Below are 12,763 nucleotides of genomic sequence, written 5' to 3' on the forward strand. Positions count from 1 at the left end.
CTTTTCAGTTCAGTGGAGATGCCCCTGGAAGCCCATCGGGTTATCTTTTTTGAGGAAGGACAAGGAGGTCATTTAGTCATTTGCTCCACAAGAATTTGTTGAACACCTACTATGTCCGGGGCTCTTTCACTCTTTTCTTCTGTCCTCCTACTACCTCCTTCTTATACAAACGGTAGTATGTGCCACCCAGTATTCCACACCTTGCCTCTTTCACTTCATAGTTATACTGGAGAGAAGTTCTGCGTATCAGTACGTAAAAAGCAGCCTTCACCCCTTTGTATGGCTGTGTATTTTACATAGGGTTGTACTGTAATATAAACATTTGTTTTCAGCCTTTGCTCTGATATGCAAAGCTGTGAGAGTCACCCGGGTGTACCCAGCACAGGAGATGGAGCTGAGGTACTGAGTGAAGACTGCTCGGTCAGCCAGGCTGGTTAAATTTGCAAGTTGTAGTAAAAAATCCGCTCCCTGGAGGTTTTAAGCATTCAACATAACTCTCAAGGATGACTCTGTTTTAGTTGCTCTTGGAGGCAGGGGGTTGGTCAGCAAGACCCAAAACACCACTCTGGTTGGATTGAAAGTGGCAAAATTAAACAGGCAGGAGGCACTCAGAGTGCAGAGGCTCTGGCGAGACTCATCCCAAAGGATTCAGCCACCCTCACACACAAGCGGCCAGAGGCAGCTGGAGGTAGAAGACGGGTTGACTGGGGAGGGGTGGCTGAGGCCCAGTCCAGGCTCTGGGGTCTGGAGGAGGGCAGGCTGGAAGCTCTGACCTTCCCCACCCTGGGGCAGCCCTGCCTTGTGCCAGGGCTCTGTCTGAGCACAGTGAGGAAGGTTCCTTACCTAGCCTTGTGGACAGAGATGAAAGGGACTCAGACCCAGAGCACGTCCTGCTCCCCTCCAGGGGCTTCCCATTCACCACTGAATCCTCAGCACCTGCAAAAGAGCCCCGGACATAGTAGGTGCTCAACAAATTATTGTGGAGCAAATGACTAAATGACCTCCTTGTCCTCCCCCTAAAAAGATAATAACCCGGCCGGACACGGTGGCTCAGGCCTGCAATCCCAGCACTTTGGGAGGCCAAGGTGGGTGGATTACCTGAGGTCAGGAGTTTGAGATCAGGCTGGCCAACATGGTGAAACCCCATCTCTACTAAAAACACAAAAATTAGCTGGGTGTGGTGTCACATGCAAGTAATCCCAGCTACTCAGGAGGCTGAGGCAGGAGAATCGCTTAAGCTGGGGAGACGGAGGTTGCAGGGAGCCGAGATAATGCCGCTGTACTCCAGCCTGGCCGACAGAGCAAGATTCTATCTCAAAAAAGGGAAAAAAAAAAAAAAAAGAGAATAACCCAATGGGTTTCCAGGGGTGTCGCCACTGAACCGAGGGTTTGTGAGTGTAACTAAGCAGCTTAACTTCAAATGCATTTTACAACTTTTTCCCCTTCTCTTTAGTCTCAAGATGTAACCTTAAAGCAAACTGCAGAAGCCTTTTCCCTTAACCTTAAAAATAGACTCCACGTCCCTCCCTTTCCCACCATAAAGCCCCTTCACTTTCCTCTAACTGTATGCTAATATCTAATTACGTGCTTACTTAGAAGTTCCAGGCCAGGTGTGGTGGCTCATGCCTGTAATCCCAGAGCTTTGGGAGGCTGAGATGGAAGGATTCCTTGAGCCCAGGAGTTTGAGACCAGCCTGGGCAACATAATGAAACCCTGTCTCTAAATGATAATAATAATAGTAATAATAATAGTAAAAGAAGTTCCAGGGGCTAATCTTGAGACAGACCAAGCCTGGAGATCCAGCTGCAAAATTCAAGAGATTACCTCCAGGCAGCTAGCGAACAACTCAGCACATAGCTGAAATGACGCCAGCCCGTGCTTTAGGGGGACTCAGCACATAGCTGAAATGACGCCAGCCCGTGCTTTAGGGGGACTCAGCACATAGCTGAAATGACGCCAGCCCGTGCTTTAGAGGAAGAAGACACAGACCTTGTACTCCTCACAATTCCTGCATGCCTCCTGTACCAAATTTTCTTTTCTTTTTTTTTTTTTTTTTTTTGAGACAGAGTCTCACTCTGTTGCCTACACTGGAGTGCAGTGGCACGATCTTGGCTCACTGCTACCGGTCTTCCAGGTTCAAGCGATTCTCCTGCCTCAACCGCCCAAGTAGCTGGGATTATAGGCGTCTACCACCACGTCCAGCTAATTTTTGTACTTTTAGTAGAGATGGGGTTTCACCATGTTGGTCAGGCTGGTCTCAAACTCCTGACCTCAGGTGATCCACCCGCTTTGGCCTCCCAAAGTGCTGGGATTACAGGCATGAGTCACTGCGCCCAGCCAAAATTTCCCTTCTTAAACTCTTGCCTTCACTCCAGAAAGTCGAAGTGGCTGCTTTTGATGTGAATCCAACCACTCCCCCATTGCTAGTTTTGGTAAATAAAGTCACTTTCTACCTAGTTATTGGGCTGGAGCTCTCTAAGTGGCATTGGCTGGACCTGCTTGGGTTACATGATCATAAAGTAACTTTGTATTGACTCCCGAACTCCTCACATGCTTATTCCATGCAGGGAGTTCTCTCTCGGCAACTCAGGTTTGCTCATTACGCTTAAGCCATCAGAAGTTCCATGGTCACTTGAAGTCACTGTGGTGGGTGCTGTGGTGTGGGTGCCGGCTGCAGCAGGCACGCGGTGATTTCCAACCTATAGTCAGTGGAATGATGACACCCAAGAGATATCAGAGTGCCCCCCTTTATGGGGAGGCACTCACGCCCCCAGCTGCTGCGAGTGTCGTAAGTGTCTCTTCTGGAATTGACTTCTGTGCTTAAGAGCGGCCTAGCACCTGGTTGTGTCCCCTTCTGGGGACAGCCACATTCACTGTGGGGGGGACAAAGGCCAGGTTGTCTTGTCTGAATGCAGGACAACTCTGAGGCCCTTCCCCAGCCCCCAAGATACCCCATGCATTGCCTGAAGCCTTGAGGCAACTGCGTCCCAGTTCAGTGTCTCTCTCTGAGCCCCACACTCCCTCCCAGGCGCGCTTCCTGAAACACCCTCCCCCATCAACCTCCTGCACTCCCTCCCAGGTGCGCTCCCTGAAAAACCCTCCCCCATAAACCCCCTGCACTCCCTCCCAGGCGCGCTTCCTGAAACACCCTCCCCCATCAACAGGTGCGCTCCCTGAAACATCCTCTAAGAATCTGTTTCCATCTAAGAATCTGTTTCCAGGAAGCAGACGTAAAACAGTCTCAATTCAGGAGTTGGAAAGTCGACTCCCACACAAAAGACTCAGTTTAATAAAGGGGAATCTTCACCCTTTTCTATGAGGGCTTAATGCAGGTGCAAGGCCTAGAGCTGTGGAAAGGAGGAGGCTGGCTTCTTTCTTTCCTTTTCTGCCGGCTGCAGCTGGCACGTGGTGATTTCCAACCTACAGTAGGTGGAATAATGGCACCCAAGAGATATCAGGTCCTAATCCCCGGAACCTGTAAGTTATCTCACGTAGAAAGAGTCTGTGTGGCCGGGCGCGGTGGCTCACGCCTGTAATCCCAGCACTTTGGGAGGCCGAGGTGGGCGGATCACCTGAGGTTGGGGGTTCGAGATCAGCTTGACTAACATGGAGAAATCTCGTCTCTACTAAAAATACAAAATTAGCTGGGCGTGGTGGCAGGCACCTGTAATCTCAGCTACTCAGGAAGCTGAGGCAGGAGAATTCGCTTGAACCCAGGAGGCAGAGGTTGCGGTGAGCCGGGATCACGCCACTGCACTCCAGCCTGGGCAACAAGAGCAAAACTCCATCTGAAAAAAAAAAAGAAAAAAAAAAAAAAAAAAAAGAAAGAGTCTTTGTTTGCAGAGGTGAATGAAGATCTTGGGATGGGGAGATTGTCCCGGACTATCTGGATGGGCCCCAAGTATCATCACAAGTGTCCTCATAAGGGAGAGGCAGAGGGAGATTTGACACACACAGAAGAAAAAGCCATGTGACCAGGGAGGCAGAGATTGGCGTGAGGCAGCCACTAGCTGAGGAATGCTGGCAGAAGCTAGAAAAGAAATTCTCCTCCTAAAGCCTTTGGAGCTGGGATGGTCCTGCTGATACCTGAATTTCAGCCCAGCGAGACTGATTTTGATCTCCTGGTCTCCGGAACTGAGAGAGGGTCCATCTCTGTGGTTTTAAGTCATTTAGTTCGTGATGATTTGTAGCAGCTTCAGGAAACGCCTATGTGGTCTCTGGGGAAGGGAGAGGTGGCAGCAAGGCTAAAGGAACAGGGAAGTTTTGTTTGATGGGCACGACCAGGGGATGGCTCTGTGCTCTAGGGGGCTGGTAGCACTTTCTCTCCTCCAGAGACACCTCCCACCTGCAACCCACACGTGGCTGGGGTAACATATGTGCATCCCCATGTCCCCTGATGCCAGGGGTGCCTTATCCACCAGCTTGTCTCTGAGTCCTTCCCCAGCCCTAGCAATCCAGCAAAATCTTCAGTTTTATCTGCTAAGTCCTGTTCACTGCTCCAGGCAGCCCTATCTGCCAGGTTTGGGGCTGAACTCATACCAGCTTCCTCCATCCCTGGCCCCCTTCTGGTCCACAGAAACACTCACGTCCTTTGCTCCAGCACATTTGGGACTGGGGGAACAGCTGATTTTCTTCAGAGCAGCGTGTTTTGACCCAGGTTTTATGGATCCCCTTCTCCTTAGTGGGCAGGGCAGAGGTTTTTAAAAAATATATATACATATACAGTATTTATTTATTTAAAGACACAGTCTCACTCTATGCTCCGGCTGGAGCGCAGTGGCACAATATTGGCTCACTGCAACCTCCGCCTCCTGGGTTCAAGTGATTCTTGTGCCTCAGCCTCCTGAGTAGCTGGGACTACAGGCAAGCGCCACCACGCCCAGCTAATTTTTTTTTTTTTTTTTTTTTTTTTTTTTTTTTTTTTTTGAGACAGAGTCTTGCTCTGTCTCCCGGGCTGAAGTGCAGTGGCCAGATCTCAGCTCACTGCAAGCTCCGCCTCCCGGGTTTACGCCATTCTTCTGCCTCAGCCTCCCAAGTAGCTGGGACTACAGGCGCCCGCCACCTCGGCCGGCTAGTTTTTTGTATTTTTTAGTAGAGACGGGGTTTCACTGTGTTAGCCAGGATGGTCTCGATCTCCTGACCTCGTGATCCGCCCGTCTCGGCCTCCCAAAGTGCTGGGATTACAGGCTTGAGCCACCGCGCCCGGCCTCCAGCTAATTTTTATACTTTTAGTAGAGACAGGATTTCACCATGTTGGCCAGCCTGGTCTCGAACCCCTAACCTCTGGTGATCTGACTGCCTTGGCCTCCCAAAGTGCTGGGATTACAGATGTAAGCCACTGCCCCGGCCCATTTTAACGATTTTTAAGTGTACAGTTCAACAGTGTTAAGTATATTTACGTTGTTGTGAAACAGATCTCCAGAACTTTCTCATCTTGCAAATCTGAAACTCTACACCCATTCAACAACTCCCCTCTTCTTGCTTCTCCAGTACCTGGCAACCACCATTCTACTTTTTTTTTTTTTTCCAGACTGTCTTCCTTTATTGCCCAGGCTGGAGTGTAGTGGGGTGATCTTGGCTTACTGCAACCTCCACCTCCCAGGCTCAAGAGATTCATGTGTCTCAGCCTCCCGAGTAGCTGAGATTACAGGCATGTGTACCCCACACCCGGCTAATTGTTCATATTTTTAGTAGAGATGGGGTTTCGCTATCTTGACAAGGCTGGTCTCAAACTCCTGGCCTCAAGTGATCCACCTGCCTCAGATTCACAAAGTGCTGGGATTCCAGGTGTGAGTCACCTGGCCCAGCCTCTACTTTCTGTTCCTGTGAATTTTTCTAGATAACTCATGTAAGTGGAATCATACAGGATTTCTCTTTTTGTAACTGGCTATTTCCTGTAGCATAATGTGCTCAAAGCATATTCGTGTTGTAACATTGACAAGATTTCCTTCCTTATTTTTGAGACTGGGTCTCCCTCACTCTGTCACCCAGGCTGGAGTGCAGTGGTACAATCACGGCTCACTGCAGCCTCGACCTCCCTAGGCTCAGGTGATCCTCCCACGTCTGACTCTCAAGTAGGTAGGACTATAGGTGAGCACCACCATGCCCAACTATTTTTTTTTTTTGTACTTTTTTGTAGAGATAAGGCTTTGCTGTGTTGCCCAGGCTGATCTCAAATTCCTGGGCTCAAGTGATTTGCCCACCTTGGCCTCCCCAAATGCTGGGGTTACAGGTGTGAGCCACCGTGCCTGGCCTTCCTTCCTTCCTTTTTAAGGCTGAATAATATTCCATAGCCAGGGTGGGCAGATTGCTTGAGCATAGGAGTTTGAGATCAGCCTGGGCAACGTGGTAAAACCCCCCGTCTTAAAAAAAAAAAAAGAGAGAGATCTTGCTTTCAGATATCTACCCAGAAGTGGGATTGCTGGATCATATACCAGTTGTATTTCTAATTATTTTTAGGAACCTCTATACTTTTTTCCATAGCAGTTGCATCATTTCATTTTACAATCCCATCAAGAGCGCACAAGAGTTCCAATTTCTCAATATCCTCACCAACACTTTTTTTTTGGATAATAGCCATTCTAATGGGTGCGAGGTCACTGTGGCTTTGATTTGCATTTCTCTGATGGTTAGTGATGGTAAGCATCTCTTCAGGTGCTTGTTGGCCATTTGTACATCATCTTTGGAGAAATGTTATACTCGAGGGTTTACTTCCAGGCTTTCTATTCTATTCCATAGGTCTATTTGTCTTTATGACCATGCCGTACTGTTTTGATGACTATAGCTTGTAGTATGTTTTGAAATCAGGAAGTGTGAAGGCAGAGGTTTTTGATATTCATCTTTTCCACCATCATATGTTCTCCATGACCTACATGAAAATAACAGGATCCCTGGGTGTTCTTTGAACATCTCGGACACTTTCAAGCCAATATCTGGTCTCAATTTTAATGATCTCAAGCCATCGAGTTTTATTTTCTACAGAGGAATCTAAGTCTTTATGTCAAAGCCATAAAAGGCAATATACAAAAAGAACACTGAGGAGATGAATTACTCCATTCCACAAAAATCCATCACTGTCAGTATGTAGGTGAATGCCCAGTTGTAGGTGAATTTAAAGAGGGATATGCCCAGACCCTCAGTGGGGCTGACCCCTCCTCTGCTCCCTCCTCCTTTTCTTGGAAAGGTCCTGTGGGAAACTCAGAATGAACTAGGATCATGCAAAATTTTATAACCCAAATACATGTCTGGGAGCAACACACACACACAATAACGTGGCCTTCAGGGCAGCCTGTGAACACTTTTCAGTTTGTTTTGTAACAGTCAATTCAACCATGACAAATGAGTGAATGAATGAACGACACCAACAACATCTTGACCTCATGTACAAAGTGACTTAAAAAAACTTTATTGCAGCTTCTTAGAGCAGAACTGAGTGTGCAATGCTAGGACCATCTTGGGGTCTTCAGAGTGGGAAACTGGGACACAGAAGAAGAAAGCAAGCCAGGGCTGGGAGGGCTGGCTGCACCCAGGGATCCACAATATCCACAAGAGCTCTTGCTTGCCACACTGCAGAGGACCCAGCGACATCTGGCCGGGAGGGAGAGGACGCCAGGGAAGATGGGTTCAGGGCACCATGTTCCACCACTTGAAGGAGAAGGGCTTTCTGCGCACATTGGTGCCGCAGTGCACCTCCCCATGCCTGATGTGGTAGGTGTAGAAGTCATTGATGAAAGTGCAGTGGAGGCCCAGAGGCTCCAGCAGGGATCGCACCTTCTCCTCCAGGCAGCAGCGGCCGTTGATGATGGGCCCGAAGGGCTTGGGGATGCCCAGGTGCTTCCCCAGCACCAGCATGTTCACCTGCAGAGAAATGAGGGCTCAGGTCACAGGCAGCAGCAGGCAGCCTGCAGCGCAATCTGAGCGGCCCCTCCCTTCTCTGACCTTTGCAAATAACAGCCCCTCCAGGCAGAGTGGCTCAGACCTGTAGTTCCAGCACTTTGGGAGGCTGAGGCAGGAGGATCATTGGAGCCTAAGAGTTTGAGACCAGCCTGGGCAACATGGTGAGACCCCATCTCTACAAAAAGTATTTTTAAAAATTAGCTGGGCATGAGGGTGCATGCCCGTGGTCCCAGCTACTTTGGAGGCTGAGGCAGGAGGCTCACTTGAGCCCAGGAGGTCAAGGCTGCAGTGAGCTGTGATTGTGCCACTGCACTCCAGCCTGGCAGCTTGGGCAACAGAGAGAGACTCTATCTCAAAAATAAAAATTGCCAGGTGTGGTGGCTCACGCCTGTAATTCCAGCACTTTGGGAGGCCGAGGCGAGTGGATCACCTGAGGTCAGGAGTTCGAGACCAGCTTGGCCAACATGGCGAAACCCCGTCTCTACTAAAAATACAAAAATTAGCCAGATGCGCCTGTAATCCCAGCTACTCAGGAGGCTGAGGCAGGAGAATCGCTTGAACCCAGGAGGTGGAGGTTTCAGTGAGCCAAGATCATCTCAATGCACTCCAGCCTGGGTGACAGAGTGAGACTCTGTCTCAAAAAAATAAAACAAAATAAGAATAATATCCCCACTTTACAAATGAGAAAACTGAGACCCAGATGTGGAAAATGGCTTGCCTAAGGCCACCCAGCTATTCTAGGACTACAGCTATTAGACTCCAAGTTCCATACTCTTATTTATTTTAAATCTAAACAATTTAGATTCGGGGTACATATGCATATTTGTTGCACGGGTATAGTGCTTACTGGTGGGCACAGGGCTTCTAGTGTATCCATTATGCAAATAGTGAACATCGTACCTGAGAGGTAAGTTTCCAGCCCTCACCTCGCTCTCATTCTCTCCATTTTGGTGGTCCTCAGTGCCTATTATTTCCATCTCTGTGTCTATGCGCACCACTGTTTAGTTTCTACCTATACGTGAGAACATGCCGTATTTGATTTTCTGTTTTAGTTCACTTAGGATAGTGCCTCCAGCTCCATCATGTTGCTGCAAAGGACATGATTTCATTTTTTTTGTTTTTCGAGTGAGACAGAGGGTCTCATTCTGTCACCCAGGCTAGAGTTCAGTGATGCGATCTCAGCTCACTGCAATGTCCATCTCCTGGGCTCAAGCAATCCTCCTGCCTCAGCACATGCCACCATGCCTGGCTAAGTTTTGTATTTTTTGTAGAGACAGAGTTTCTCCATGTTGCTCAGGCTGGTCTTGAACTCCTGGACTCAAGCAATCCTCCCGCTGAAGCCTCCCAAAGTGCGGGATTACAGGTATGAGCCACCCCTCCTGGCTGATTTTATTCTTTCTGCTGCTGCCCATGCTCTTAACACTACACTCTCCTCCCCTGCCTGCCCTCTTCTGGTAAACTCTTTCTATTACTCAGGGCCCAGCTCAAGTGGCAGCCCCTCTGTGAAACTGCTCATGAATCCCTGAGCTCTGGCAGTCACTCTTGCTCTGTGTTCCCATAACTCCCAGCACTGTGCCTTGCACATAGTAGGCACTCAATAAATATCTGTTGACTGGATGGATAAATGACTGCCTCTGTTATGGCACTTTCCATATGTAAATCATGTATGTAAATGACTCTGCTTCCTCCATTTGATTGGCAGGCGGCCCGGTGAGGTGGAAAGGTGAGGATTTTGGCTATAGGCCTATGTGGGTTTGAATCCCAACTCTGCTATTCAATAGCTGTGTAGCCTTAGGCAAGTCACATTACCCCTCTGAGCCGCATCAGCAAAATGAGCCCAACACACATTCCCGTTGCAATGACAATTAGGTAAGAACACGTAGGCACAGCACTGTGCTGGCACATAGTAGGTGCACAGCCATTTTCCATGGGTCCTCAAGGGGGCGTCTCATTCTTTGCCACCGCCTAGACACAGCTCGTGTGTGCTAAGTGCCTCCCACTGTTCATCTCTCTGCCTGTTTCACTCCCTCTTCCCTGCCTCCCACAGCCAGCTCCCAGGAGAGAGGTCTCATGCTCAGGCTTCCTCTGGGGACCTTGAACAGTGAAGGTGCACAGTCAGCTCTCAGCGTTGCTGACTACCGTAGCCATGAGCATCCACTTTTTTTTTTTTTTTTTTTTTTTGAGATGGAGTCTTGCTCTGTCGCCCAGGCTGGAGTGCAGTGGCCGGCTCTCAGCTCACTGCAAGCTCCGCCTCCCAGGTTCACGCCATTCTCCTGCCTCAGCCTCCCGAGTAGCTGGGACTACAGGCGCCCACCACCTCGCCCGGCTAGTTTTTTGTATTTTTTAGTAGAGACGGGGTTTCACCGTGTCAGCCAGGATGGTCTCGATCTCCTGACCTCGTGATCCGCCCGTCTCGGCCTCCCAAAGTGCTGGGATTACAGGCTTGAGCCACCGTGCCCGGCTGAGCATCCACTTTCATTCCTGCACTGGGAAGCCTGGCTTGGCTAAACTGGAGGGAAACAAAATGTTTGGGGTCAATAGTTTAATTTCTTTTGGCCAAGGGACCCTTTATCTACACACAGTCTTTTGCAGAATGTCCATGCAGAAACAGAAAATCGGAACCACTGGATTTGAGGCACTGCCTTCAAACTCAAGGGCCCTAGGGAACCCAGTTTGAAAACCACTGTGGTAGGGCCTGCTGGCTCCTCCTTGAACTGTAACCCCCAGCTCCAGAAGAAGGGGGTGGCTGGAGTTCCCCCGTAGAACTGGGCGAAGTCTCTGCCTGGGCCTCGGGTATGCTCTGAAGAGAGGGAGGAATGGGGCCAAGGAGTGGCAAACACACAGTGGATGATATGAAGACAGCACTCGGGGACACAGTGAACGCTCAGGACAAAGGTGGGACCACTCTCAAGGGCAGCTTCCAGAAGGTGGATCCCACCCACTCAGCCTAGGCAGTGCCAGCCCCACCTCCTCACAGGCGCCTTCCCGGACCCCCCAGTCTGAGGTGGTGCCCCCACATGTGTCCCTGTTATGGTGCATAAGGCGACCTGAGGGCGTCTTGTTTGTTGCTTGACTCCCCATCCGTCCCTCCATCCCCGGCACCACCCCCAAGCCCCAGGGAAGCTGCTAGGTGGGAAGGCAGCATGTTGGTTCTGGTGTGGGGTCTGAAGTCAGAGCCCTGGCAGAGGCGGCGATAGACTCTGACTCCCGGAATTGTTGTGAGATACCAGAAGGTGCTCTGGAAGTGGTACAGGGCCATGTAAGCCTGTAGAGAGCACCCTTGGCATAAGTGACTCCATCTTAGAAAAAGACTCCATCTTACATTTCAAAAGGCACCATGCTAACAGGAACCAGATGTTTGACTAATCAACAGAGACTGCACCCAACCAGGCAGGGACATAAGCAGGCACACTCTATTACTATCAGTCCACACCAGAGGACTCCAGCTATAAAAAGATCAGGTCTTCACTAGCTCAAGATGACTGTCTTTTTTTTTTTTTTTTTTTTTTTTTGAGATAGAGTCTCACTCTGTCGCCCAGGCTGGAGTGCAATAGTGCAATCTTGGCTCACTGCAACCTCTGTCTCCCGAGTTCAAGTGATTCTCCTGCCTCAGCCTCCCAAGTAGTCGGGATTACAGGCTCCTGCCACCACACCTGGCTAATTTTTGTATTTTTAGTAGAGATGGGGTGTCACCATGTTAGCCAGGCTGGTCTCGAACTCCTGACCTCAAGTGATCCACCCGCTTTGGCCTACTAAAGTGCTAGGATTACAAGTGTGAGCCACTACGCCCGGCCTCAAGGTGACTGTCTTAACAGACACTGTCTTGCTGTCACTAGTGATTAGCACCTGGCACCAGCTCTTGAAGGCTCTGCCAAAATTACACTCTTCCTTGCAAGACATTGATGTCCATTCAGATCAGCCTAGGACCCTCTCCTTGTCCACATCACTCTCCTTGGACTGGTTCATTGACCCCTTTTCCTATCCCTTTCTCTCTTGATGTTAAATATTGCTTTGATGTGGAATGTTTCGTCTATAACATTTCTATGTTGATTAAGTACACTACTATGTATGGTTTGCAGTACTGACTGACTTGTGGAGTGGCTTGAGCCTGCATGCCCAGGGCTCTGCCCACCTGAGAACTGCCCCCGGGGAACTCCGTGCGGCTTGTGGATTTTATGATGGAAATAGCATCAGTAGAAGCCTGACCTCGTGGACAGACACCAATGTGCACGGACCTGGTCATGTCTGACCTTGAACCACTCAGGACAAAGCTACAAGCGGTTACGGAGAGGAGCCAAGCCCTCTGGGCCCGCCCGGGTGCCCTGCTGGCCTCTCGGGCTGAGCTACCTCCATGCCATCCCGTGGGGTTTTAAAGCCGCCACCTCCTCACCATGTTGGGGAAAAAGGCTTCGGCCTTGGAGAACTCTTTGAGCTTGAAGAGCTGCGGAATGTCGATGATGTCACTCTCAGCCAGGCCCAGCTCCCGCTTCAGCAGCTCGCGGTTCCAGTCAATGCATCTCTGAGGGGAGGGGCAGAGGCAGTGAGTGGGGAACTGCCGGTGGTGGGGTTGGTGGGGGACAGTGTGGGAACTGAGGTCCCCTGGCCGAGAGAAGGACCTGGGACAGTGTCAGGAAGGCAGTGAGGGCAGCTGCCAGGGTCCCCTGCACAGAGAGACCTCTGGCCAGTACTCTCGGGGGGCACTGGGGCCTCCTGCTTCCTCTGCTCCCTCAGCCTCTCCCAGTCTCTGCCTCGCCCCTGCTTCTGTGTCTCTCTGTGTTCCAGCACATCCTGAGATCCTGAGGGAGACTCCTGCGATGTGCCTCTAATCGCTGGGAAAGTGGCTGGGGGTGGGGAGTGAGGGGCGGGA

General features: G+C 50.2%; 4 protein-coding genes across 5 annotated transcripts in view; 2 read left to right on the forward strand and 2 right to left on the reverse strand.

The window, feature by feature from the left end:
* The window catches only part of SDHB (succinate dehydrogenase complex iron sulfur subunit B), a 689,037-nt gene that overhangs the window by 326,548 nt on the left and 349,726 nt on the right, over positions 1 to 12,763 (forward strand). The window lies entirely within an intron of this gene.
* Positions 1 to 12,763, forward strand: part of PADI2 (peptidyl arginine deiminase 2) — a 579,517-nt gene that overhangs the window by 265,287 nt on the left and 301,467 nt on the right. The window lies entirely within an intron of this gene.
* PADI1 (peptidyl arginine deiminase 1) overlaps positions 7,378 to 12,763 on the reverse strand; it is a 169,791-nt gene continuing 164,405 nt past the window's right edge. The window contains exon 17 of the mRNA XM_050791233.1: positions 7,378 to 7,621. The gene's annotated coding sequence lies outside the window, so the exon portion shown is untranslated. The remainder of the gene's footprint in view (positions 7,622 to 12,763) is intronic.
* PADI4 (peptidyl arginine deiminase 4) overlaps positions 7,378 to 12,763 on the reverse strand; it is a 55,504-nt gene continuing 50,118 nt past the window's right edge. For both annotated transcript variants that reach the window (XM_050791212.1, XM_050791220.1), the window contains exons 15-16: positions 12,287 to 12,415; positions 7,378 to 7,857 (exon numbers count right to left, since the gene is read on the reverse strand). In XM_050791212.1, the coding sequence (XP_050647169.1) occupies positions 7,624 to 7,857; positions 12,287 to 12,415 (363 nt within the window). In that variant the 3' untranslated portion in view covers positions 7,378 to 7,623. The remainder of the gene's footprint in view (positions 7,858 to 12,286; positions 12,416 to 12,763) is intronic.

Source organism: Macaca thibetana, chromosome 1 (genome assembly GCF_024542745.1).
Source record: "Macaca thibetana thibetana isolate TM-01 chromosome 1, ASM2454274v1, whole genome shotgun sequence".
In the NCBI taxonomy this organism is placed as follows: Eukaryota; Metazoa; Chordata; class Mammalia; order Primates; family Cercopithecidae; genus Macaca; species Macaca thibetana.